This window comes from Muscardinus avellanarius, assembly GCF_963383645.1.
Source record: "Muscardinus avellanarius genome assembly, chromosome: 10".
Lineage (NCBI taxonomy): Eukaryota > Metazoa > Chordata > Mammalia > Rodentia > Gliridae > Muscardinus > Muscardinus avellanarius.
The window spans coordinates 60,967,947-60,995,919 of record NC_137796.1 but is presented as its reverse complement, the minus strand read 5'-3'; the positions used below and the strand labels follow the sequence as shown (position 1 = coordinate 60,995,919).

Genomic DNA, 27,973 nt, shown 5'->3' with positions numbered 1-27,973 from the left:
ACCAGAACAAAGAAACTCCTAACGTTGGAGGGCAAAGAGGTGGCCAAGATTGAGAGAGGACGACAGCAATGAGCTGGGCAGGAACACGTCCAAACAAAATAACTGATGACAACCTCTTCACTCAGGTGCTGCCTCCATCAAATACCCGTTCTCTGGAGCCAGGTACCCATCGCCGCCCTCCGACTCCATGTACATGTCTCGGCTGTCGTTGCCCAGACCCTCTAGCCCGTTGTCCTGGCCACCACCGCCACCCCCGCCCCGAGCCTCATCCCTGCCCCGCTCACCACCCCGCTCCCCTCGCTTGTGCTCGCGGTCCCGGTCGCGGTCTCGGTCCCGGCGCCGTTCTCGCTCGCTCCGGTGGCTCCGGCGTCGTTCTCGGTCACGATCCCGGCCCTTCTCCTCAGGCCCATCAGGGCCATCAGGACCAAGCTCCCCTGGAGGCCCATCGTCAGGAGGTGCGTCACCAGCCTCAGAGGGCTCAGCCATATCGCCACCGCCGCCACCACCACCACCTCCGCCGCCACCGCCGCCTCCACCGCGCAGCTCATCCTTGCGCTCGCGCTCCCGTCGTGCCCGCTCCCGGCTCCGGCTGCTCCGCCGCTTGCGGTCCCGGTCCTTGTCCTTGCTCCGCTCGCGGGAGCGACGCCGCTCGTCTTTGTCCCGACTCCGGGAGCGCCTCCGCCGGTCCCGAGAGCGGGAGCGTCTCCGTTCCCGCTCCTTGTCTCTCTCGCGACTCCGCTCCCTCCGCTCCCGCTCGCGGTCCCTGTCCCGGTCCCTGTGGGGAAGCGGGGAGGGGCCCGGCCTGGATAAAATGGGCAGCAGTGTGTACCAGGGTTCCCCAAGTAACCACCCCTTCCCAGGAAACCAGGCACCCAATCTTACCTCTCATCGTAGCGCGATGTATCGTCGCGGCCAGAATGCCGGATGTTCACATCAGCCCCGCCTCTTCTGGTACCACCGAGGCCCCCACCTGTGGGAGGGACAGAGGAACACAGGGTCAGCCTGGGCAGGAGCAGGGCAACAAAGGACCAGAAAAGAGGATCCTCAAAGTGCAAAAGGCAAGCAGGGCCTGGTGGCACACTCCTGCAATCCCAGCACTTGGAGGCTGAGACAGGAGGCTAACAGGTTCAAAGTCAGCCTCAGCAACTGAGCAATACCCTGTTTCCAAGTAGGAAATAAAATTGTTGCTGGGCGTGGTGGCACACATTTGTAATCCCTGCGCTTGGGAAGCTGAGACAGGAAGATCACACAGGTTCAAAGCCAGCCTCAGCAACTTAGTGAGACCGTGTTTCCAAATAAAAAATATAAAATAGATCTGGGAGTATAGCCTGGAGGTAGAAAGCCTGTGGGTTCCAACCCCAGTATCACAAAAATAAAAAAAGAAAAGAAAAATAAGAAATAAAAAATAAAATCTATCTGAGGTATAGCCTGCAGGTAGAAGGCCCTGAGTTCTATCCCCTAGTACCACCAAAAATTTAACTAGTTAGTTAAGGATGTGGGGTATAGCTGAGAGAGAGAATGGCCCTGGGTTCAATCCCTAGAACCACAAAAACAGTAGCAGTAGTGGTGGGGGGAGAATGAAAGAAAGAAAAAGAGAGGAATGAAAGAAAATTAAAAAAGAGAAGGGGCTGACTTGACATCAGGAAACATCAGAAGAGATTTGATTAAGGAGCAGGCAACTGAACAGACTCATGACAGCTGCACAAGTGCACTTAATTTTCAGGTAACAACCCAGCAATGGGTTATATCCCATCAATTTGACAGAATGCAAATAACTTAAAAAAAAAAAAAAAACAGCAGAATATAGCTGGGCATGGTGGCACACGCTTGTAATCCTAGCATTCGGAAGCTGAGACAGGAGTATCACGGTTCACAGACAGCCTCAGCTACTTCACACTGAGGCCCTTTGCAACTCAGTGAAACCCTGTTCCCAAATAAAGAATAAAAAATAGAAAAATAGGGCTGGGAATGTAGCTTGAAGGTAAAATGCCCCTGGGTTCCACCCCCAGTACTGGGGGGAAAATTAAAAAAAAGAATATAATCATGGGGGGAAAATAAAAAAAAAAAAGAATATAATCAAGTACTACTGTGCATTGCACACAGAAAGCAGCATCATTCCACCGAACTTTCCTTTGGCTTGTATTTCTGCACGTGTATGAATCAGGATGTACAGTTAATATCAAGAAATCTAGCTGGGTGTGGTGGTGCACGCTTGTAATCCCCGTGCTTGGGAGGCGGAGATAGGAGGATCGCACAGGTTTGAAGCCAGCCATGCTGGCTTAAGAGACCCTGTTTCCAAATAAAAAGTATAAAATAGGTCTGGAAGTGTAGCCCAGAAGTAGAGGGTTTCCAGGAATCCCAGTACCCCACCCCCCCCACACACACAAAAAAAAAAAAAAAGAAAGAAAGAAAGAAAGAAAAAGAAAAAAAGAAAGAAATCTGAGCCAGGCGTGATGGCGCATGCTTGTTATCCCAGCATTCAGAAGGATGAGAAAGGAGGATCACGGTTTGTAGACAGCCTTAGCTACTTACAGTAAAGTAAGGCCCTCTGCAACTTAATGAGATCCTGTTTCAAAATAAAGAATAAAAAATAGGGGAGGGGGTGTAACTTGGAGGCCGAATGCCCCTGGATTCCACCCCTAGACCTGAGGGGGAGGGATCTGATGCTGGGTGTGGTGGTGCACACTTGTAACCTCAGTACTTGGGAGGCTGAGACAAGAGGATCTGGGTCCAAGCCAGCCTCAGCTTCTTAGTGAGGCCCTCTGCAACTTAGTGAGACTCTGTTTCAAAATAAATAAAAAACCAAGCTGGGAGTGTAGCTCAGAGGTAAAATGTTCCTGAGTTCAATCCCTGGCACCACAAAAAGAAAAGAAAAGAATCAAAGATGGTGATGATTAAGTCCCAATGTTTGAGCTTCAGGGTCTTGCTAAGTTGCTAAACTGTTCTTGAATCTTCAATCCTCCTGCCTTAGCCTCCCAAGTACTGGGATTACAAAAGTGCACCACTATGTCTGACTTCAAATGTATTTCTAAGGCTTATCACAAAACTGACCTCAAAACTGAGATGACAAATGACAATTAGACAGCGAGGGGCACTAGATGCAGGAGGCCTGAGGGCAGAGGCTGCCAATGTGTTGCTATAGCCTGGAAGCCTGGTACACAGTACAAAGCTGGTGACCCAGGAGGTACTTGCTGAGTCGATGAATGCATGAGCAGGTGAGCAGAGCAAGGATGAGCAGATGAGCAGGTGACCTCAGAGCCACTATCATGCCAAGTCGGGCATCGGATGCAACAAACTCTTAACTCAGGTTATTCCCACAGTCTAAGATGAGGAAATGGAGGCAGGGAGAAGGAAATCTACCACCAGGAAGCACACCACGCTGGTTCATCAGCCAGTTACTGAGAACCACAAAGGTGAGGAGAGATGAACTAGAAATGGAGGGAGGGTGAGCAGAGCAGGTGAGTGTGCAAGAGGCAAAGGAGACGCAGGTGGTAGAGAGGAGGACAGTGAAGCCACGGAGCACTACTGCAGGCACCCAGCAGGGGCAGAACATGCTCACCCAGCCGCCGGGGCCTCCAGCCCTTCACGGTTCGGCCCCTCTCCACATCCACAAGGACCCTCCTGCCGTCAATCTTCTTGCCATCTGCGTGCTTGTAAGCGGCTGCAACAGATGTGGGGAGGGGGAGGGGAGGAATCCCCAGAGGGTCCTCTAGTCAGGACCAGGCCTGGTGCTACAGCGCCCCCACCCTCACAGACCACCTCATCACACGCGCACACACACCCACCAGACAGCCAGGCAACTGACAGCCAGACCAACCCTCTCCCGCCCCGGTGAGGGGCCTGCTCCATCCCAGTGCTTGCTTCCTTCCTGGCACCAGCACCCCAGCCACTGCCAGGGGGCTGGTAGGGATGACAGACGTCTTTCCCCAGCTACCATCCCCTTGGGCTCCCAGCCCTTCTCACTGCCACACGATGGAGCAGCCCCCTCCTGCCAGGGTGACCAAAGTCGCTGCAAAGAAACTGGAGGTTAACTTAATGCTGGACTCTGCTGTGGGGGAGGGGCTCCTCCACAACCCCAGGCATGCACCCTAACACATCATGATGGGGCAGGAGGCCCAACTGGGCTGCTCCACACCACAGTTCACACCATTTTTTTTTTCCTGCACATTTTGGGGAAGAAGGTGAGTGTGGGGAAACAGACATCAGAACAGAAAATGAACCAGAAGGGTGTGGGAGAAATCTTCAGGAAGTGGCAGGGAGCAGAAAGGCGGGTTATGCACTCCCAGGGGCCTGGAGAGGCCCCTCAGCAGGGGAGTAGAGGGAGGCGTGGGAGACGTGCGGTGCTACTGAAAATCCCTGCCTTACCTGAGACGACTGACCCTGCCACCACCCAGCCCTGCCCATGTCTCCCGGCCACACCCCAGCTCCACACGTGCTGGAGTCCAGCCCCAGCCTGAGCCTGACAAAAAGGTGAGGAGCAGAGGAGAGGCCCACTGCTGCCTGGGCAGGGCACGGCACAGGGCAGGCCAATGCCCAGGCTTACGATCACATGGGGCTGTTGGGGAAGCCAAAAAAGTCCCTTGTCCCCCTCCCCAGCCCTGGCCTGAGGACTGTCCTCAACCAACCACAATACCCTGCCCCGCCCCAGCCCGCTCCCCCCCAAATAACAACCAGAGGAAGAGAAAAAGGTGCCATTTACCGATGCCGGCCTTGCGGGTGTCCAAACCGAGCGGGATGGGGGGGGCTCGGCAACTCCTGGGGGCCTGGCGAGGAGGCGGGATTCCCGGGGGGGGGACACGGGACCGCTTACCTGGAGCCCCCAAGCTTACCTGAGCACGCGCACAGACCCCCACACCCACCACCACGGGGCCAACTAAAGCTACAGGGAGGGGAAATGGGGGGGGGGGGGTTCGGGAACCCCCAGAGGGAGGAACCACATCTCCTGTACCACCTGGAGACAGGCTGAGGAAGGAAGTGGTGGACCCCACAGAAACCTCAAGGAAGAGTAACATTGAATCAGGGACTGGAAGCCCTGGGCCTACTCGGCTTGAATTTAACAAGAAGGCTGGGAGGCCTCAGGACACCTGTCACCCTCGCCAATGCCCCATACAGCCACACTCAACTAGGCACAGGCCCTCCCCTCTCAGGTTCCAGGAGTAACTTCTCCAACTCCACACGCCCTCCCACCGGCAGCTGCAGCACCAAGGCTGGCACATAGGGGACATATTCTGGGGTCCAGGAGATGGGAGTGCTGCCCGTCCTCTGAGGAGGGGCCACTGGGCCCCTGAACCCAGAGGGTAGTAGGGGACAAAACTAAAGGACCAGGATCATAGTCAAGCAAAGAATTCTACTCAGGTTCAGTGCCCCAAACCCCAGGAGAGGTCCAACCCAGAAGACCAGTAAAAAAAAAAAGTGTGATTGTGTCCATCTAGGCTTCTCTCTCTTTCCCTCTCTTCCGGCTCCAGACAGTGGCAGGTTCTCCAGTAAAAACCTACTACACCTTCAGCCTTTACAGCCTGCCTATTTTCCCCACACCCAAGCCCCAATTCCATGCACTTTGGGGAGCTCCTGACCACCCTAGAGTGGCCAGGCACCACAGCCAGCCCCCTTGGAAGGCCTTAACCATAGCAAGGAAGACAGGAGGGGGGCAGAGCACCCCAAACCTAACAATCAAAACCTCTCCAGGGCCACTGTGGTGAGAACCCACAGATGGCATGAGGGGGACCGAGAAGCTAAAGGGCTCCACACGGAGCCCTGGCCCTAGCGCACCCCAACTGCAGTATTCCCACCACCTTGCCGCTGATGTAAAGAAGCCCCATAAGTAGAGGGGCTGGGTGGAGCTGACTGGAAGAGGCCAGCTGCCTTTCCCATTAAGGTCCACCCTTCCCCTCCTGGGATCAGCAAGATAACCGGAGAGTGTATGGATCAGGGGCAGGAGGGGCAGAGGGCACCCAAGTAAGGAAAGGGCTGCGGGTGCGGGGAGTCTGAGGGGCGACGGGGCGGGAGGAGGGACGCCTCACTGCTCCTGTGCTGCCTGGCTAAGCTGGACTGGTGTGCGGTGCTGAGTGATCTTACCCATGATACAAACCCTTATACCAACCATACACTGAGGTGTTGTAAGGGGAGCGTAAGCATCAGCTGCAAGCCAGCTGCGTGGTGGCTGCAGTGACAATAAGAACAGTCAATTAATACGGCGGCCCCTGGACACGCCGCAGCCCTGCCCGCCCCCACCCTCCCATCCCTGCCCATGTGGACGGTCGCGCAGCCTCAAGGGGGCTTTAGAGCTGTGGGAGCAGACGCTGAACACGCCCACCACTCCACTGCCCACTGAGGAACAGAGTGGGGGACACGGCTGGGAGGTAGAGGGTCGGGGGCCTAGCTCCAGTTCTATTGGGGGGAACAGAGGGCAGGTTCAAAGGCCAGTCCTCACTCCAAGCTGGTTGCCCCCAATTCCAGGAGAGGAATGGGGAGAGACTCCCCAAAAATCCAACCCCTCCCCCCACCTCCAGCAGGCTCCAGCCCCCACTCAGTTCCTTTCTTGCCCCTGAGGTTCAACGTGTGACACTTACCTCCCCGAGCTCACACACACACACACACACACGTTGTGGGGGATTTGGTTTTTGTTTTTTAAAAAACACATATATTAAAAAAAAAAAAAAAGATATCAGAAACAGAGGGAGGAGAAGAGACATTGCTAATGTCAGGTGTGGCAGGGAGAGGGGGACAGATGACAAGGAAGGGACTAGGGCAGCAGAGTAGTGAGAGAGGGCCAGGGAAGGGCCAAGGCAGGAGGTACTCACAGTGCATGTCTCGCTCATGTTCGTACTCGATGAAGGCATAGCCTCGGGGCTTTCCTGACCGCTTGCTGTAGACCATGTGTATCTGCAATGCAGGTGGGAAAGAAAGTCAGTCCTGCCACAGGGCACCCCCACCCATCTCAGAACATGTGTGCCAGGTCTCAGCTGAGGGACGCGAGTGAGGACCTCAGACCTTACATCTGTCCTTCAAGGTCCCGTGACTTAAGCTCCCATGTGAGAACAAAGGACACGGTGGGAACGAGAGGTACACAGAGGCAGCTCTTAGAGAAAAGGACACGCAGACTAAGACCCAAACAACAAAAAGGGTCAACAGAGACGTCAGTGCACCAAAAGGAGCAGCAGGAACTCCAAGGACCAAGGGTTTAGGAGAAACAGGCCAGCAGAGGGCAAAGGATACAGTTCAAGGGGGATGAATATACTCTGATGATGGGGATACTTAGGGTCTTAGGCCACAAAGGTGGGAAGGCACCAGGGTCACCGAGTGCCCCTGATGCCAGGATGAGTGAGGCCTCTGCCAATTTGAGAATGGTACTTAGCACAAAAGGTGCTTAGCACCTGGCGGCAGTGGTATACACCTGTAATCTCAGAGACTTGAGGTTGAACCAAGAAGATCCTAATTTTGAGGCCAACCTGGACAGTTTAGCAAGATCATGTCTCAAAAGGGTGGGACCTGTTTCCAAATAAAAAATAAAATAAGCCTGGGACTATAGATCAAAGGTAAAATACCCCTGGGGTCAATCTCCAGAAGACAGAGGGGGGGAGGGGGAGGGGACAGGGAAGGAGGGAAGGAGACACACACACACACACACACACACACGAAAAAAAGGTTATAAGGCTGGGCATGGTGACGCAGGTTTGTAATCCCAGTACTTGGGAGGCTCAGACAAGAGGATCACGGGTTAGAGGACAGCCTCAGGAAGTAGTGAGACTCTCATCAACCTAGCAAGACCCTGTCTCAAAATTTAAAAAATAAAATAAATACGGTTAAATAGGGTTGGAAGGTATAGAATGATAGAATGACTCTGGGATCAATCCCCAACACACACACACACACACACACACACACACACACACACACACACACACACACACGGTTGGGAGCCAGATGTGGTGGAGCACACCTGTAATTCCAGTACTTGGTACGCTGAGACAGAAAGATCTCATGTTAAGAGTCAGTGAACCATAACTTAGGAAGATCCTTTCTTCTTCTTTCTTTTTTTTTGCAAGTCTAGAGATAGAACCCAGGGACATTCAACCTCCAAGTTACACCCCCTGCCCTATTTTTTATTATTATTTTGAAACAGGGTCTCACTAAGTCGCAGAGGGCCTCACTTAGTAGCTGAGGCTGTCCATGAACCACGATCCTCCAGTCTCAGCCTCCCGAATGCTGGGATTACAAGCGTGCGCCACTATGCCCGGTTTAGAAAGATCCTTTCTCAAAATAAAAAATAACCTGGGTGTAGCAGCACACACTTGTTATCCCCATATTTGGGAGGCTGAAGCAGTTGGACTGAGGTCTGAAGGCAGCCTCAGCAACATAATGAGGCCCTCTGCAACTTATTTAAACCAAACAGGGCCGGGCTATAGCTGAGATAGAATGCCCCTGCCCTGGGTGGTTCAATCCCAGTATCAGAAGCCAGACATAGTGGTACATGCTTGTAATCCCATTACTTGGGAGGGTAAGACAGGAAGATCAAAAGTTGAAAGCCAACCCTAGCAATTTACCAAAACACTGTTTCCAGAAAAAAAAAAAAAAAAAAAAAATCGGGCTGGGGGTATAATTCCAATTAAGAGAGAAAATCAGGCTGGAGGTATAACTTGGAGGTACAATGCCTCTGGGTTTAATTCCCAGTAAAACACACACACACACACACACACACACACACACACTCACACACACACACACACTCACACTCACACACTCTCTCTCTCCTCCCTGTACCATAAATAAATAAATAAGTAAATTAATAAGGGCTGGGGTGTAGCTTACAGGTAGAATGCCCCTGGGTGATCCCCAGCACAAAGGGGGGAGAGGAGTGTAAGCAGCATCTGGAGCCAAGCATGGTGGTGCGAAGCTATAATCTCAGTACTTGGGAAACTGAAACAAGGAGTCCTGAATGCCGACAGGGCTGTGGAGTTCTAAGATTAAGAGAAGGACAAGCCGGGCGTAGTGGCACATGCTTGTAATCCCAGCGCTTGGGAGGCTGAGACAGGAGGATCGCACAGTTTCCAAGCCAGCCTCAGCTACTTAATGAGGCTCTCAGCAACTTAGTGAGACCCTGTTTCCAAATAAAGTATAAAATAGGTCTGGGAGTATAGCCCGGAGGTAGAAAGCCCCTGGGTTCCACCCCCAGTACCACAAAAAAAAAAAAAAAAAAAAAAAAAAAGAGAAGGGCAATATGCAGATACAAAACATAGCATGTGCAAAGTCAGGGAAACCTGAGAAAACCAGCACTGGAGGGGTCCTAACCCAGGAATAGTAGCAAGGAACACAGAGTAGAAGTAAATGCCCTGAGAGGCCAAGCTATAGCTTCTGGCCCTCTGCCCCAACACATTACAGAGCCACAGGACATTCTGAGCAGAGAAAATGGGGTCATCTCTACATGTCAGAAAGAACCCTTTGAAGTTGGGCATGTTGGCACACACTTGTAATACCAGTGTTTGGGAGGCTGAGATCTGAGGATCATGGTTCATGGCCAACCTCAGCTACTTAGTGAGGCTCTTTGAAACTCAGTAAGACCCTGTTTCAAAGTAAAGAATAAAAAATAATAATAATAAAAAAAAGCTGGGGAGTCGCTTGGAGGTGCAATATCCCTGGGTTCCATCCCCAGTACCACCAAAAAGAACCCCTTTGAGACCAAATGAGGACAGACTAACTAAAGAATCATGGTCTCCCAAGTACTGGAATTACACATTACAAGAATATGCCACCATGCCTGGCACCTGTTTTTTATTTTTGTTTTTGCAATACTGGTGACTGAACCCAGGGGCATTCCACCTCTAAGCTACACTCCCAGTCAATTTTTTTTATTCTTTATTCTGAAACAGGGTTTCACCAAGTTGCGGATGGCATAAGTAGTCTCTGAGGCTGGCCACAAACCTGTAATCCTCCTGTTTCTGCTCCCATGTACTGGGATTACAAGTGTGCCATTAGGCCTGGGTTATTTTTATTTTGAAACAGGACCTGGCTAGGTTGACATGAGTCTCACTACTTGCTAAGGCTGTCCATCAACCTGTGTTCCTCCTGTTGCAGCCTTCCAAGTACTAGTAAGTATAGGTGTGTGCCACCATGTCTGGCTCAATTTTTTTTTTTTTTTTTTTTTTTTTTGCGGGTCTGGGGATGGAACCCAGGGGCATTTGACCTCTGAGCTATATCCCCTGCCCTATTTTTTATTCTTTATTTGAAACAGGGTCTCACTGAGTTGCAGAGGGCCTCACTAAGTGGCTAAGGCTGTCCGTGGATCACAATCCTCCAGTCTCAGCATCCCAAATGCTGGGATTAAAAGCATGCCCACCATGCGCAGCTGCTCAACTTTTATTTAGTTAAAAAATTACTTTGCAGTACTGGGGGTAGAACCCAGGGCATTCTACCTCCGTTCTATACCCCCAGCCCTATTTTTTATTCTTTATGTTAAAACAGGGTCTTATTGAGATTCAAAGCTGTAAGTAAACCAGGATCCTCCTGTCTCAGCCTCCCAAATGCTAGGATTAAGACCTGCGCCACCACGCCTAGCTCTCAATTTTTTATTTTTTATTTTTTATTTTTATTTCTTTTGGTGGTACTGGGGGTGGAACCCAGGAGCTTTCTACCTCCAGGCTATACTCCCAGACCGATTTTATATTTTATTTGGAAACAGGGTCTCACTAAGTTGCTGAGAGCCTCACTAAGTAGCTGAGGCTGGCTTGGAACCTGTGCGATCCTCCTGTCTCAGCCTCCCAAGCACAGGGATTACAAGCATGCGCCACCACCCCGGCTTTCAATTATTTATTTTAAGCCAGGGTCTAATTAAGTTGCAGAGGTTAATCTTGAGTCTATGACTCTATTTTCTCAGTTTCCCAAGTACTAGGATTACAGGCGTGTACCACTGAGCCTAGCTTAAGTGATTTCTCAATGAAGAAACGCCCACCACACATAAAGCTTTGCTTTATAAAGTACCAGACACCTCCAGCTTTATGAAAACTTATGGGCCTACCTGGCTGGGTACCAAAAGATCTTTACTCACAAATAATAAGTTTGTAATTTGTTGACCCCTACTCTCAATCCACAAAAAGCCATCATTATTAAGATGGGCACAGTGGCACACAAATGTAATCCCAGTACTTGGGAGACTGAAATAGGATCACAGGTTCATGGCCAGCCTCAGCAATTTGGTGAGGTCTTTTTGCAACTTAGTGAGACCCTGTCTCAAAACAACAAAAACAGCTGGACATGGTGGCACACACTTGTAATCCCAGCATTTGGGAGGCTGAGACAGGAGGATCAAGGTTCGAGGACAGCCTTAGCTACTTAGTGAGGCCCTTTGCAACTCAGTGAGATCCTGTTTCAAAATAAAGAATAAACAATAGGGCTAGGGATGTAGCTTGAAGATAGAATGCCCCTGGGTTCCATGCCCAGTACTGGAAAAAAAAAAAAAATTAAGAAAACAAAGCCAGGCGTGTTGATGCCTGCTTATAATCCCAGTACTTGGGAGGCTAAGATGAGAGGATCACAGGTTCATGGCCAGCTTCAGATACTTGTGAAGCCTCTGTAACTCAGTGAGATCCAGTTTCAAAATAAAAATTTGGGCTGGCGGTGTAGCTTAGAGTTAGAATGCCCCTTGGGTTCCATTCCCAGAACCATAAACAAAACAAAACACAGTACTTAAGAGGCTGAGGGCTGCCACCCACCAACAACTTAGTGAAGCCTTGTTTTCAAGATTAAAAAAAAAAAAAAAAAAAAAAAAAAAAAGCCTGGTGGTGTAGTTCAGATGCAGAATGCCTGAGTTCAACCCCATACCAAAAAAAAAAAAAAAAAAGAAAAAGTCATTATTTCCAATTTCACTTCTATTACTCAAGCTGCAGAGAAGGGTACAAACCCAGGCTCTGAGATTACCTGAGCTATCCTCAGGGCTGGGAGTCTCTTAATCTACTCTCCTGCCCTCTATGTACCCTCTATTCTAATAAACCCACCACCCCAACCAACTTACTCTTTTGATGGGTCCATACACCTCAAACTCTCTCCGAAGTTTGGACTCTGTTGTGTCGTAGTTCTACAGAGACAGACACAAAGTTAAATGAGAGAGGGGAGCTCTGCTGAAGCCACTGAACAACTCCCTGGACTAGCCTTCTGCCCTCTGCCTGGACCCAGGCAGCTCTCAGCAGGATGGGAGCAAGGGACTCACCACTCGAGCCACGAAGAGAGTCTTGAAGGCATCACCCTGAGCATTGGGATCATTGTGAGGGTCCCCTGTGCAGAAATAAGAGATGGTGTGAGAAGGTGTCTATAGTCCCTGACAGCGAGAGATACAGAGGTCACGAAGATAAAGATGTAACTGGGGAGCCGGGCGCAGTGGTGCACGCTTGTAATCCCCGTGCTTGGGAGGCTGAGACAGGAGGATCGTGCAGGTTTGAAGCCAGCCTTGGCTACTTAGTGAGGCTCTCAGCAACCTAGTGAGACCCTGTTTCCAAATAAAAATATAAAATCGGTCTGGGAGTATAGCCCGGAAGTTGAAGACCTCTGGGTTCCATCCCTAGTACCACCAAAAAAAAAAAAAAAAAAAAAAAAAAAAAAAAAAGTAACTGGGGAGACCTTCAACTAAAAGAAAAAAAGTCAGGTACTTGGCAATCTCAGGCACATTCCTCTGAGCTATTTTTCCTGGAACAGAGGCCTTTACCAGAGTGGCCGATCAATGATTTAGGCTCATAAGGGTTAAGACTGACAGATGTCATGCCTAAATGATTTTCCAAACCTATGAAACCCTACAGGCCCCACCCATCCTAGATGCAAGGTGATATGAGCAGTAACTAAACCAAATATGGCCTCCCAGGAGAGGCAACCTAATCTCTATGGCTGACCTCTCTCATATAGGGCTACACTGCCACCCACTGGATACAGACTGTAACAGCAGGTCCCCCCCCCCCCCCCCGCCCGCTGGGGGGCTGAGACCAAGGGAATTCTAAAGCTAAGAATGGGAGCCAAGAGCCCATGCTCTGCTTCTCCTACTGCTGGAAATTTTTTTTTTTTTTTGGGGGGGGCACGTACTGGAGATTCTGCCCAGTACCAAGAGAATTCTACCTCCAAGGTACACTCCCAGCCCTATTTTTTATTTGGAAACAGAGTCTCACTGAGTTGCAAAGCACCTTACCAAATAGCTGAGGCTGCTGGGTAACCAAGAACCTCCTGTCTCAGCCTCCCAAATGCTGGGATTACAAGCGTGTGCCTCCACGCCCGGCTCTTATTTTGAAACAAGGTCTGAGTTGCAAAGGGCCTCACTAAGCAGCTGAGGCTGCCAGTGAACAGTGATCCTCCCATCTCAGCCTCCCAAATGCTGGGATTACAAGTGTGCACAACCAAGCCCGGCTGGAATAGATTTTTAAATAAGATCCTGCTGGGCATGGTGGCACATGCTTGTGATTCCAGTACTTGATAGGCTGAAACAGGAAGATCACAGGTTGGTGGCCAACCTCAGCTACATAGTGAGGTCCTTACAACTTAGTGAAACTATTTCAAAATACGTAATAAAAAACAGGACCGGGAGCCCAGCCTGGGTGGCACAAGCTTGTAACCCTAGCATTTGGGAGGCTGAGATGGGAGGATCTCAGTTCAAGGATGGCCTCAGCTACTACTTTAGGCCATTTACAACTCAATGAGGCCCTACTTCTATTTCTAAATAGAGAATAAGCCCCGGTGTTCCACACCCAGTACTGCCAAAAAAAAAAAAAAAAAAAAAAGCCGGGCTTGGTGGTGCATGCTTGTAATCCCAGTGGCTCAAGAGGCTGAGACAGGAGGATCACACAGGCTCGAAGCCTGACTCAGCTACTTGGTGAGGCTCTCAGCAACTTAGTGAGACCCCGTTTCCAAATAAAATGTTAAAAAATAGGTCTGGGAGTATACCCCGGTGGTAGGAAAGACCCTGGGTTCCACCCCCAGTACCACACACACACACAAAAACCAACAGGTCTGGGGGTGTTGCTTGGAGGTAGAAGGCCTCTGGGTTCCTTCCCCAGTGATCACAGGTACGAGGACACACAGATTCTCAGCAACCTAGCAATATCCTATTTCAAAACAAGATCGAGAACCGGGCATGGTGGCACAGGCTTGTAATCCTAGCATTTGGGAGGCTGAGACAGGAGGATCTTGGTTTGCTGTTAGCCTCAGCTACTTAGTGAGGCCCTTTGCAACTCAATGAGGAGACCCTGTTTCAAAATAAAGAATAAAAAAATGGTCTGGAAGCTGGGCGTGGTGGCACATGCTTGTAATTCCAGCATTTGGGAGGCTGAGACTGGAGGATCGCAGTTCTCTGACAACCTCAACTACTGAGACCTGTTTCAAAATAAAGAATAAAAATTTGGGCAAGGGGTGTAGCTTGGAGGTCGAATGCCTTTGGGTTCCATTCCCAGACCTGCAAAAAAAAAAAAAAAAAAAAAAAAAAAAAAAGGTCTGGAGATGTAGTTCAGATGTAGAATGCCCCTGGGTTCAATTCCCAGCACCACCAAAAAAATAAAAATCCATGAGTCAGGCCTGGAAGAAGTCCTTTCCACCATGGTGGAACCAGCACAAGATGGTTCCTCATCCCTGATGCAGCATTCTGCTCATCACAGTAGAGGTGTTTCTCCCATGGTATAGTGTTGCCCTCGGTGGGCCCTGTGAGACTATGAAAAGCTGAATGTTAGCCAGGCCTGGTGGCACATGCTTGTAATCCCAGTAATTGAGAGGCGGAGACAGGAGGACCACAGGTTCACAGCCAGCCTTACTGGCTTAATGAGGCTCTCAGCAATTTATTGAGAATTTATTCTGTTTCAGAATAAAGGATAGGACTGGAGCCAAGCGAGCGTGGTGGCACACACTTGTAATCCCAGCATTTGGGAGGCTGAGACTGGAGGACTGTGGTTCAAGGACAGCCTCAGCTACTTAGCGAGGCCCTTTGCAACTCAATGAGACCCTCTTTCAAAATAAATTTTAAAAATTTAATTTATATGCACATATTATGGTCCACACACAGTGCTGGATGCTGAGATTTAACTAATTTACAAATGGAAGCACAATTAAACCCTGAGACATGAAAAAGGTAAGGTGGCAAAGGGCTGAAGAAGGCTTTCAATCCCAGCCCAGGCATTCTAGCTACTGTCCTGAACTCTGGGGTGCTGGCTTCTCAGGAAAACAGTAGGGGTACTACAAGCATGAAAGAGCTTGGCTACAAACACAAACCAAGGATAAAATGACTTTAAGAAATTACCAGAAACTAAAAACCTGAGCCCGATTTAAGGGAGTAATTATCTGAGGACATATGAAAACTACATGTTCCTATTGCCAGAAGTTGTTTCTTGCCTACAACATCCCTCTGTGTGGTACTTTTCTGTGTCCAGGTCTCTATTCTTTTATCTTTGTGGTATGAGGATGGAACCCAGGGACACTGCACCTCCAAGCTACATTCCCAGACCTATTTTTTTAGTCTCTTTTATTTTTATTTTTTGCAGTACTGGGGATGGAACCCAGGGGCATTACACTTCTGAGCCACACCCCCAGCCCTAGTTTTTAGCCTTTTTATTAATTTATTGTGGTACTAGGGGTGGAACCCAGGGGTTTTCTACCTCAAGGCTATACTCCCAAACCTATTTTATACTTTATTTGGAAACAGGGTCTCACTAAGTTGCTGAGAGCCTAAGTAGCTGAGGCTGGCTTCGAACCTGTGCAATCCTCCTGTCTCAGCCTCCCAAGCACTGGGATTACAAGCATACCCCACCACACCTGGCTAGTCTTATTTCTGAAACAGGGTTTCAATGAGTTGCAAAGGGCCTCGCTAAGTAGCTGAGGCTATCTAAAACCACAGTCCTCCTGTCTCTGCGTCCCGAATGCTGGATTACAAGCGTGGGCCACCATGCCCGGCTTCTGTTACTGGAGAATAAACCCAACTTGCATTCTACCTTTCTGTTAACATCCCCAGCCCCTTTTTACTTTTTCTTTTCTTTTCTTTTTTTTTGGGGGGGGGTGGTACTGGGTTTCCTGGAAGCCCTTCTACCTCCGGGCTACACTCCCAGACCTATTTTATATTTTTATTTGGAAACAGGGTCTCCTAAACCAGCACTGCTAGCTTCGAACCTGCGCGATCCTCCTGTCTCCGCCTCCCAAGTGCGGGGATTACAAGCGTGCACGCCCGGCTTTACTTTTTATTTTTGAAGTAAGGTCTTGCTAAAATGTCAAGGGGCTTGCTAAACTGCTGACACTGGTCTTGAGCCTGAAATCCTCCAGTCTTAGCATCCTAAGTACTGGAATTAAAGGCATGTTCTACCATACCCACCTGTGTACAGGTCTCTTAAGGCTCAGTCCTATTCATTCATGCAACAGGTATGTGTCTGAACTGTTGCAGATGCTGGGGATTTGGCAATTCAAATGAAAGATTCCCACAGCTAGGCATGGTGGTGCATGCCTGTCTTAAAACAAGAGGATTGCAGGTTTGAGACCAGCCTCAGCCACTTAGTCCCAGTTTCAAAATAAAAAATAAATCTAAAAGGGCTAGGGGTATTGCTCAGAGATAGAATGTCCCTGCTTCATTAAAGAAAATAAAAGGATGGTGGAGCACACTTGTAATCCTAGTAATTGGGAGGCTGAGACAGGAAATCACAGGTTCTTGGCCACCCTCAGCTACTTAATTGAGGCTCTCTGACTCATTAAGACCCTGTTTAAAACAAAACAAAAAACCTACACTTGTTATCCCAGTACTTGGGAAGCCAAGACAGGAGCATCACAGGTTCAAGGACAGGTTCACCAAGTAGTGAGACTTTCATAACCTAGTAAGACCCTGTTTCAAAATAAAAATAAAATAGGGCCGGGCATGGTGGTGCACCCTTGTAATCCCAGCATTTGAGAGGCTGAGACCGGAGGATCGCAGTTTTCGGACAGCCTAAGCTACTTAGTGAGGCCCTCTTTCAAAATAAAAAAAAATAGGGCAGGGGATGTAGCTTGGAGGTCAAATGCCCCTGGATTCCACCCCCAGACATGCAAAAATAAAAATAAATAAAATTAAATAGAGCTGGTGATGTAGCTCAGAGATAGAATGCCCTACGTTTGATCACCAGTACATAAAAAAGACAAGCATAAAAAATAAGGCTGGGGATATAGATTGGAGCTCCTGGGCTCAATCCCCAGTACTGCAAATGAAAAAAAAAAAAAAAAAAAGGAAGAAAGAAAGAAAGAAAAAACAGAAGGAGGGAGCAGCAGCCACTAGTACAGTTGTGTACACCTATAATCCCAGCTATTAGAGAAACTGATACAGGAGGATAGGATATAACAAGTTTCAAGTCAGCAGGGACAATTTAGTGAGACTATCAAAATAAAGTGGGAGTATAGCTCCAAGACAGAATGCTAGCTTGGCATGATGGCACATGCCTGTAATCCTACTACTTGGGAAGCTGAGAAAGGAGGATCACAGGTAAGAGGCTAGCCTCAGCAACTTAGATTCGGTTTCCAAATAAAATATAAGCCGGGCATGGTGGTGCACGCTTGTAATCCCTGCATTCGGGAGACTAAGACCAGAGGATCACGGTTCGTGGACAGCCTCAGCTACTTAGTGAGGCCCTCTGCAACTTAGGGAGACCCTGTTTCAAAATAAAGAATAAAAAAATAGGGCAGGGGTGTAGCACGGAGGTCAAATGCCCCTGGGTTTAATCCCCAGACCTGCAGAAAATAATAAAGAGTAAAAACTAGGGCTGGTGGTGTCGCAAGCAAGCAAAAAAAAAAAAAAAAAGGCACCAGGCATGGTGGCACACACTTGAAATCCCAGGATTTGGGAGGCTGAGACAGAAGGATTGCAGTTTGAGGACAGCCTCTGCTATTTCCCAGTGAGGCCCTTTGCAATTCAGGGAGACCCTGTTTCAACATAAAGAATAAAAAATAGGGCTAGGCCTGTAGCTCAGAGGTAGAATGCTGAGTTCTACTCCCAAGTACCACAAAAAAATAAATAAATAAAAGTAAAATAAAATAGGGCTGGGGGGAGAGGCGGTATAGCTTGGAAGTAAAATGCCTCACTCTCTGGGTTCAATTCCCAGCAATACACACAGGCAAAAAGGGTGGGGCTAGCCAGGCGTGGTGGTGCACACTTGTAATCCCCGCAATTGGGAGGGGGAGACAGGAGGATGGCACAGGTTCAAAGCCAGCCTCAGCTACAGAGTGAGGCTCTCAGCAACTTAGTGAGACCCTGTTTCCAAATAAAGTATAAAAAATAGGTCTGGGAGTATAGCCTGGAGGTGGAAAAGCCCCTGGGTTCCAACCCCAGTACCACTAAATAAATAAATAAATAAATAAACAAATAAATAAGGCTGGGGTGTAGCTCTGAGGTAGAGTGCTCCTTGGGTTCTAGACCCAGTACCACCAGAAAAGACTGAGGACTGCAGGTTCAGCAATTTAATAAGACTCCAGCAACTTACTGAGACCCTGTTCCAAATTAAAAAGGGCTGGGGGTATTAACTCCAATGTACATGTCCCTGGGTTCAATGCCCAGTGCCGAAACAAAAACAAAAACCCTGGAAGCTAGGTGTGGTGGTGTAAGCATCTGTAATTACAACTGGAGACTGAGGCTGGAGGATCCTAAGTTTGTGGCCCACCTGGGCTACTTAGCAAGACTCTGAAAATAAAATAAAAATGGCTGAAGATATACAGCTCAGTAGTGACGGGTCCCTGGGATCAATCCCCAATACCAGTGTAAAGAAACAACAAACTGGACTGCAGATGTAGCTCTGAGGTTGAATATTTTGCCCAGCATGTGGAATGCCCTGGGTTCCAACCTTAGCACAGCAGGGGAGAAGGCGCAGCAACAACAAAGGCCACGACTTGCATAGCTAAATAGCCATTTCCTATTGGGCTTGGTGGCGCAAGGGCTTGGTGGCGCACGCTTGTAATCCCTGCACTTAGGAGGCAGAGACAGGAGGATCATGCAGGTTTGAAGCCAGCCATGCTGGCTTGAGACCCTGTTTCTAAATAAAAAAGTATAAATAGGTCTGGGAGTGTATCCCAGAGGTAGAAGGGCTTCCAGGAACCCCAGTACCACCAAAATAAATAAATTAATTAAATAAATAAAAAATAGCCATTTCCCAGAGAAAGAAACAAAGGGAGGGAAATCCCTATTGTGGACTAGACAACACTGAGTCTAAGATGCCTTTCAGGATTCTGAGAAAGTACATCCAGATAACTGGTGAAATTGGTGAAAAGTTCTCAGAGACAAGCCAGGTGTGGTGGTGCACACTTGTAATCCCAGCATTCGGGAGATGGAGACCAGAGGATCACGGTTCATGGACAGCCTCAGCTACATAGCGAGGCCCTTCGCAACTCAGTAAGACCCTGTTTCAAAATAAAGAATAAAAACTAAGGCTGGGGGTGTAGCTGGAAGGTGGGATGCCCCTAGGTTCCATCTCAGGTACACACACACAAAATAATCTCAGAGAGCTCCCAGCTAGATCGTCTCTGTCTGGCATTGATATTAAACACCCTGAGGAAATCAACCACTCCAAAGAATAAAGGTCAGAGGTAAGTGATTCACCAAAGCCATACAAATAAAAGAGAAAAACCCATGTCATCTGATCACAAAGCCTCACTCCAATTATAAAGGCCACTGAGAGGCTGACATCTGACCTTCTTGTGAGTTTGGTTAATGGCTCTAATGTACCTGGTCCCTATTCCAATTTCTTCTTGACTGGAGGAGATAGAACATTCCCAACCCAAAGGTCAGGAAACTAGGGATGAAACCAAAGATCTACCAGTCTACACCTCACTGCCTCGGCCTGTTAGAGCCAGTTGGGCTACAGCAGCCCCCTAAGTGCACTCCTCTGGCCAAGGTACAAGGGGTCTCCTTTCTTGCCAACCCTTGCTCTATGCTCTCCTGCTTAAAAGTCTAAGCCAAGCTAGGTGTGGTGGCACACACTTGTAATCCCAGCATTTGGGAGGCTGAGGCAGGAGGACCATGGTTGGCGGACAGCCGCAGCTACTTAGTGAGGCCCTCCACAACTTAGTGAGACCCTGTTTTAAAATAAAGCATAAAGCTGGGGCCTCCGAGGCCGGGATTGGAGCCTGCCGAGGGGTCAGGCCGGTGCCAGGGCCAGCGTGGCCGGGATGGGAGCCTGCCATGAGGCAAGGCCGGTGCTGGGGCCTCCGAGGCTGGGATCAGAGCCTGCTGAGGGGTTAGGCCGGTGCCGGGGCCAGCGGCCGGCATCGGAGCCTTCCATGAGGCAAGGCCGCTATTGAGGCCTCCGAGGCCGGGATTGGAGCCTGGCGAAGGGTTAGGCCAGTGCTGGGGCCAGCGAGGCTGGGATTGGAGCCTGCCGTGAGGCAAGGCCGGTGCTGGGGCCTCCGAGGCCGGGATCGGAGCCTGCCACGAGGCAAGGCTGGTGCTGGGGTCTCCGAGGCCGGGATCGGAGTCTGCTGAGGGGTTAGGCCAGCGCTGGGACCAGCGGCCAGCATCGGAGCCTTCCATGAGGCAAGGCCGTTATTGAGGCCTCCGAGGCCGGGATCGCAGCCTGCCGCGAGGCAAGGTTGGTGCCGGGGTATCGGAGGCCGGGATCAGAGCCTACCAAGGGGTTATGCCAGTGCAGGGGCCAGCGGCTGGCTTTGGAGCCTTCTGTGAAGCAAGGCCGCTACTGAGGCCTCCGAGGCCTGGATCGGAGCCTGCCGAAGGGTTAGGCTGATGCCAGGGCCATCGGCTAGCATTGGAGCCTGCCATGAGGAGGACCGGTGCTGGGTCCTCAGAGGCCAGGATTGGAGCCAACTGAGGGGTTAGGCCAGTGTCAGGGCCAGCGAGACCAGAATTGGGGCCTTCCATGAGGCGAGGCAAGGCTGCTGCTTGAGCCAGCGAGGTCTGGATCAGTCCACCGGGTAGCCAGGCCACAATTGGGGCCGTCAAGAGTGGGATCAGTATTTGCAACGCGGCATGCACAGAGAAATATCGCAGAAAATTAAAACCAGATGCTTCCCCTAATCAGCAATAACTAGGAGGAAAGGGGCAACAGGAAGTGGTCAAGCTATAGAAAGGGCCCTATAGTGAAGCAATTAAGGTGACCAATCAGAGGGTATGGAATAGGGGAGGATGGAGCCTCTTTAGCAGGAGGTACATAAACATATGTATCAAAGTTAATCACAAAACAAGCATGGGATCTAGGGAGGGGGAGGGAATAGGATAGGGACTGGATGAGGGGTAATTGGATGATGTGTGCTTGTATATCCTCTAAAGTCTTGTATTCCAATGTGATGTATGATTACAATGCACCAATAAAAATAAAAAATAAATAAAAAATAAAGCATAAAAAATAGGGCTGGAGGGCAGCTACTTACTGAGGGCCTGTTTCAAAATAAAGAATGAAGCCAGGCGTGGTGGCGCACACTTGTAATCCCTGCGCTTGGGAGGCAGAGACAGGAGGATCGCGCAGGTTCAAAGCCAGCTGTGCTGGCTTAAGAGACCCTCTTTCCAAATAAAAAAGTATAAAAAATAGGTTTGAGGGTGTAGCCCGGAGTAGAAGGGCTTCCAGGAACCTCAGTACCACCAAAAAAAAGAAAAAAAAGAATGAAAACAAGGGCTGGGGGTATAGCTCAGAGATAGAATGCCCCTGGGTCCCACCATCCCCAGTACTGCCAAAAAGAGAAAAAAAGAAAAAAGTGGGATTGTAGGTATGACCTGGGAAAAGGAACATAAGGAGATTTGAGAGCTAGGAGGAGGAAGGGGATACTTACACATTTTTAGCTCTGTCTCCACTTCCTGCTGTCTTCGTTCAATCTTTTCCCGTCTCTGTCATGACAAAGAGGTGAAAAAGTGAATACAAATTGAAGACCCTTAATGTCAGACACCATCTGGATAAAGTAACTAAAAAGACAGAGTTATGAAGCAAAAACGATGTACCTTTCTCTCCATTCGCTCCTCCCGGGTTTCTGCACGAGTTGGAGGAGGGGCATCCCGAGGGTCCTGGGAACAAGAAGAGAGGTGACAGGGAAGGAGGAACTGGGGGAAACGGCAAAGGATGCCCACCAAAAAAATAAGAATCTAAGTCCTCTCCTAACCCCTCTCCTCACCTACACAAACACCAATAGCTCCCAATCCACAATGAAAGGGGAGTGGCACAGATCAAATCATGGCCCACGGACCCTCACTGTCTACAAACTGTTGCTGGCATATGATAAGTATAGAAATTGGAAATATTTAGAAACAAACATCTAGCCCGGCGTGGTGGCACACACTTGTAATCCCAGTACTTGGGAGGCTGAGACAGAAGGATTGCAAGTTCAAGGCTAGCCTTAGCTACTTAGTGAGGCACTTCACACTTAGTGAGACCCTGTTTTATTTTATTTATTTATGATACTGAGGGTGGAACCTTGGGGCCTTTTCCAGGCTATACTCCCAGACCTATTTTTTTATACTTTATTTGGAAACAGGGTCTCACTAAGTTGCTGAGTGCCTAAGTAGCTGAGGCTGACTTCGAACCTGTGTGATCCTCCTGTCTCAGCCTCCCAAGCGCTGAGATGACAAGTGTATGCTACCACGCCCAGCTCTTGAGACCCTGTTTTAAAATAAATAACAAATTAGTGTTTGGGGGTGTAGATCAGAGGTAGAATGGCCCTGGGTTTAATCCCCAGTACTAGAAGGAAAAAACAAAAAAGAAACAAAATTAGAATCTTCTAACAGAAATTAGACTAAGTGACTCAGGCTTATAATCCCAGTACTTGGAAGACTGAGACAGGAGGATCGCAAGTTTGCAGCTGGCCCCACAGCCCCAGCTACTTAGCGAGGCCCTCCACAACTTAGGAAGACCCTGTTTCAAAATAGAGAATAAAGCCGGGCATGGTGGCGCCCGCTTGTAATCCCAGCATTTGGGAGGCTGAGACCAGAGGATCGTGGTTCGCGGGCAGCCTCAGCTACCTAGTGAGGCCCTCTGCAACTCAGTGAGACCCGGTTTCAAAATAAATAATAAAAAATAGGGCAGGGGGTGTAGCTCGGAGGTCGAATGCCCCTGGGTTCCACCCCCAGACCCGCAAAAAAAAAAAAAAAAAAAAAAAAAAAGAAAGAAAGAAAAAAAGGAAGAAATTATAGGTCTGTTGGCCTTAATAAACACTTAGTCTTTTATTTTGCTTTCTTTTGGTACTAGGAAATGAACCCTGGGGCATAATATTTCAGAGCTACCCTCCAAGCTCATTTTTCTTTCTTTCTTTCTTCTTTCTTTTGCGGTACTAGGGTTGGAACCCAGGGGCAGTCTACCTGTAACCTACACCTCCAGCCCTATTTTGTACCTTTTATTTTTTGCAGTACTGATGATGGAACCCAGAGGCATTCTACCTCTGAGCTACATCCCCAACCCCATTTTTTATCCTTTATTTTGAAATATGGTCTCAATGAGTTGCAAAGGGCCTCACTAAAATAGCTGAGGCTGTCCACAAACCGTGATCCTCTTGTCTCAGCCTCGCTAGTTCTCAGATTACAAGCCTTTGCCACCATGCCCGGCTTTCTGTTTTGTTTGTGGTACTGAGGATGGAACCTAGGGGCCTTTTACCTCCACGCTACACTCCCAGACCTATTTTATACTTTATTTGGAAACAGGGTTTCACTAAGTTGCTGAGGGCCTAAGTAGCTAAGGCTGACCTCGAACCTCCACTATCCTCCTGTTTCCTCCTCCCAAGTACTGGATTACAAGCGTGTGCCACCAAGCCCATCATAGTGCCTGGCTTCTTTTCTTTTAAAACAGGGTGTTCCTAAATTGCTGAAGCTAGCCTTACAAACCTATGATTCTGCTATCTCAGCTTTCCCCATATTGGGATTATAGGCATACGACACCATGCCCAGTGCAAGTTATTCTTTAAAACCCAAACAGAAAAGCTAAAGTAATTATGTTGTATTTATAAAAAATATCAACTGACGTTAGGCATGATGACACACGCTTGTAATTCCAGCATTTGGGAGGCTGAGACCAGAGGATCGCGGTTCACTGACAGCCTCAACTACTTAGTGAGACCCTCTGCAACTTAGTGAGACCCTGTTTCAAAATAAATAAAACGTAGGACGGGGGTGTAGCTCAGAGGTCAAATGCCCCTGAGTTCCATCCCCAGACCCACCCCCCCCAAAAAAAAAATCAATAAAGACTGCAAGTATCTATCTTTCATAGCCCAGGTGTGGTGGCACACACACTGACAGGAAGATCACAGGTTCAAGGCCAGCCTCAGCTACTTAGTGAGGCTCTCCACAACTTAGTGAGACCCTATTTCAAAATAAAGAATAAAAAAGGCTCGAGGTATAGCTTGAAGGTAGACCCCCCTAAGTTCAAGGCCTAGTTCTGGGAGAAAAACAAAAACAAAAACAAAAAAAACTATCCTTCACCAGATAATTTGAAATAGATTGGCATGGGTAACATCTAGCTTAAGAACATATTACTGGGAGGCTGAGACAAGAGGATGATGGTTTGTGTACAGTCTCAGCTACTTAGGCCCTTTGCAACTTAAGCGAGACCCTGTTTCAAAATACAAAATAGGGGTCGTGGTGGCTTGCACTTGGGAGGCTGAGACAGGAGGATTGCACAGGTTCAAAGCCAGCCTCAGCTACTTAGTGAGACCCTGTTTCCAAATAAAATATAAAATAGACCTGGGAGTACAGCCTGGAGATAGCACACCTCTGGGTTCCACCCCCCGTACCACCAATTAAAAAGTAATAATAAAAATAAAAAATAGGGGCTGGTAAAATGTCCCTGGTTCCATCCCCAGTACCCCTCCCCCCACAAAAAGAACATATTGCTAAATTCCTTCTCTCCCCTATTTAGAAAATGTGGCACTCTTCACAACTTAGAACAAGGTTTATAAAAAACATGTAGGATGATGTGATGGGAGAAGAGTGACAGGAGGCCCTTATTTATAACTGCCAAAGAACAGGAGCTGATAGTCTAGGACTCTGAAGACAACTGGATACCCTATAAGGGCCAGGGCAGATCTTAAAGGTTGCTCTTCCCTGTCACGGTTGTGCATGCCTGTAATTCTAGTACTTTGGGAAGCTGAGACAGGAGGATCGCAGGTTCAAAGCCAGTCTCAACAACTTAATGAAGCTATTAACATCTTAGCAAGACCCTGGTTTTTTTTTTTTTTTGGGGGGGGCTGGTACTGGAAGCCCTTCTACCTCCAGGGTATACCCCCAGACCTATTTTATACTTTTTTATTTTTCGAAACAGGGTCTCTTGAAGCCAGCACAGCTGGCTTCGAACCTGCTCCGCCTCCCAAGCACAGGGATTACAAACGTGTGCCACCACGCCCGGCAAGACCCCGTTTTCAAATACAAGATAAAATAGGGCTGGGGGTATAGGTAGAATGGTTCAATTCCCAGCACCACAAACTAAACCTACATCATCAAAGGGTGCCACCAGCCTGTATATACCCACTAAATTAACTGGCTCATAACATTTGCCAAGTGCAAGTTGACCCAAGGTGGTAAATTCCACTGATGATCTACTTTTCTGTTATCTATTATTTTCTGTTGTACAACTCCAACTTCCCTGACTTCCTTTGACTTTCCAATCCAATCCAGAATGTTCCTCTTATGATTTCTGGCAATATGCCAACATTTCTTGGGTGTGCTCTGACAGTTGATGTGATTACTACAACTTTTCAAGTGAAAGAGGAGCCTGTTTCCTTGTGTTGGCTTTTCAGGTATAGTGTAGAAATCCCCAAACCTAGTCTTAAGCCTCTAGTACACAGTGCTACCCCTTTGTGAGCATTGTCCTATTAACCACACAAAAACAATACATACAGTAACAAATGTTGACATTTACTGACTGCTTGGTGTTAAGCTCTCTGCTATAATTTCTACCATCTAATTCTCCATTAATATTATGAGTATATTAATCTTATGAGCACATTACCCTCTTGTTAAGAACAAAGAAACCAATGTATTAAAGAGGATACAAAACTTGCTCAAGGTTACAGAACTGATAAACAGCACAGGCCTAATTCCAGAGACTGCATCCTCAATCACTATTTACTAAACTTTCACAAATATAAAAAATGCATTATCAACCCCATTTAAGACAGGAAAACAGGATCAGAAGTGTCAGTAATCAGCCAGGTATAGTGGCACATGCCTGTAATCCCAGTATTTAGGATTACAGGTTCCAGGCCAGCCTCAGCAATTTATTGAGACTCTGTTTCAAAAATTAGCCATGGGTGGTGGTGCAAACCTGTAATCCCAGTATTTGGGAGGCTGAGACAGAAGGCTTGTCCTTGAACCACAGGTTCAAGGACAGCCTCAGCAATAATGAAACTAACTTAAGAGAAATCCTGCTTCAAAAATAAATAGCTGGATGTGGTGGCGCACGCTTGTAATCCCCGCGCTTGGGAGGTAGAGACAGGAGGATCACGCAGGTTTGAAGCCAGCCTTGCTGGCTTAAGAGACCCTGTTTCCAAATAAAAAACATGGGGTGTAGCTCAGAGGTAGAACACTCTGGGTTCCATTATCAGTATCGCAAAAAGTAAATAAATAGGCGTGAGGGTGTAGCTTGTAGGTAGACTATCCCTAAATTCAGTCCCCACTACCCCCCAACACACAAAGTAAAAATAGTGCTGGCTAGGGTTGTACCCCAGAGGCAGAATTCCTGGACCATACACACATGCAAAAAGTTGACTTACCTGCCTAAATCATGAAACTGGAGTCCCCACTCTATCCTTAGCCCCCAAAACACTCCACGGAACTCACCTCAAACTCTCGGATGTAGGGCGCAATGCCACAGTAAGGTTGATTGTGGTGTTTTTCATGTGGCAGTTTCTCCAAGGGTGGCAGGTATGGAATAGGGTCACGGGGAGCAAAGAGGGCCAGGAGGTTGGGTGGCAGGAACTGGGTCATCTTGCCAAGTCTGAGAGCAAAAAACGGACAGCTTTATGTTACAGTGGATCAGTGGAGATGGCTCCATTACCTTTTGGCTCTCCTAAAAAGAAACCCAGCATTTGGGAGACTGAGACAGGAGGATCGCAGTTCAGGGACAGCCTCAGCTACTTAGTGAGGCCCTCTGCAACTTAGTGAGAACCTGTTTCAAAACCAGCATTTGGGAGGCTTTGACTGAAGGATCAGGGTTAGTGGACAGCCTCAGCTACGTAGTGAAGCCCTTTGCAACTCAATAAAACCCTGTTTCAAATATAAAGGATTAAAAAATAGTGTTGGGGGTGTGGCTTGTAGGAAGAATGCCCTTGGGTTCCATCCCGGTACCGCTAAAAATAAATATACTAAGAGTAAAAAATGGGGCTTGGGGCGTAGCTCGGAGGTAGAATGTCCCTCTGGGTACCACCCCCAGTACCACAAAAAAAAAAAAAAAAACGAAAAAGAAAACTAGAGATGTCTCATTACTAAAAGGGGCTGCGCAATGGCAGAGAGCAATCCTCTCTTAGGAGGAAAATGGGTAAATCTGGATCAGAAAGCAAGTTACTGGCGGAAATGGGAAACGAAGACCAATACGAGAGACTGGAAAAGGGTTTCTGAGCTGTGGGAAGGGAGGTTTCCCAAGGAATCAAGTCTTCTGAGGACGGGGGCCTAAAGCAGCGGTGGCCGGTGCTTCCGTACCTTGGAGAACGGATTATGGGGCGGAGGGCTCGGGGGGGCTCTGGGCAAGAGGAGTCTTAAGAAGGAACCCCTCAAGCCTGGGGCTTCTAGGTAGATCTCTGCTCCCAAAGGCGAAAGGAATTGTGGGTAAGGGTCCAGGACGCCATGGGAAAGCGGAAAAAAGGCAACGCGCCGCAAGGGCCTGTGGGTAGGGGAGCGCGCCGGGGGCTGGGGGCTCGAGTGAGGACACGCGCGTGTCCACGGACTCCGCGCGAAGGGCGCCGCGCGCCGGGGCGGGGGCGCGGGCGGAGGCCCGCCGCGGGGACTTGTGGGTAGCGGCCCCGTACCCCGCACGGCCCCTCGGCCACTCACCCGCCGCGCGGCGCCCTCCTCGGCCCGGAGTCGGTCCTGGGGCTCGCGGCG

The 27,973-nt window shown here is 48.8% G+C and overlaps 1 protein-coding gene across 1 annotated transcript; it reads right to left on the bottom strand.

Annotated features, from left to right (window-relative positions):
- Window positions 1–117: 117 nt before the first annotated feature.
- On the bottom strand, window positions 118–27,973 carry SNRNP70 (small nuclear ribonucleoprotein U1 subunit 70; the record flags this gene model as incomplete). Its single annotated transcript, XM_080702882.1, has 10 exons — window positions 27,923–27,973; window positions 26,714–26,870; window positions 21,896–21,958; window positions 21,730–21,784; window positions 12,200–12,264; window positions 12,005–12,067; window positions 6,801–6,882; window positions 3,560–3,661; window positions 883–970; window positions 118–775 (listed from the first exon to the last, which is right to left on the bottom strand). Exons 2-10 carry the CDS (start codon window positions 26,858–26,860, stop codon window positions 118–120), a joined length of 1,323 nt encoding a protein of 440 aa, XP_080559008.1. The 5' UTR covers window positions 26,861–26,870; window positions 27,923–27,973.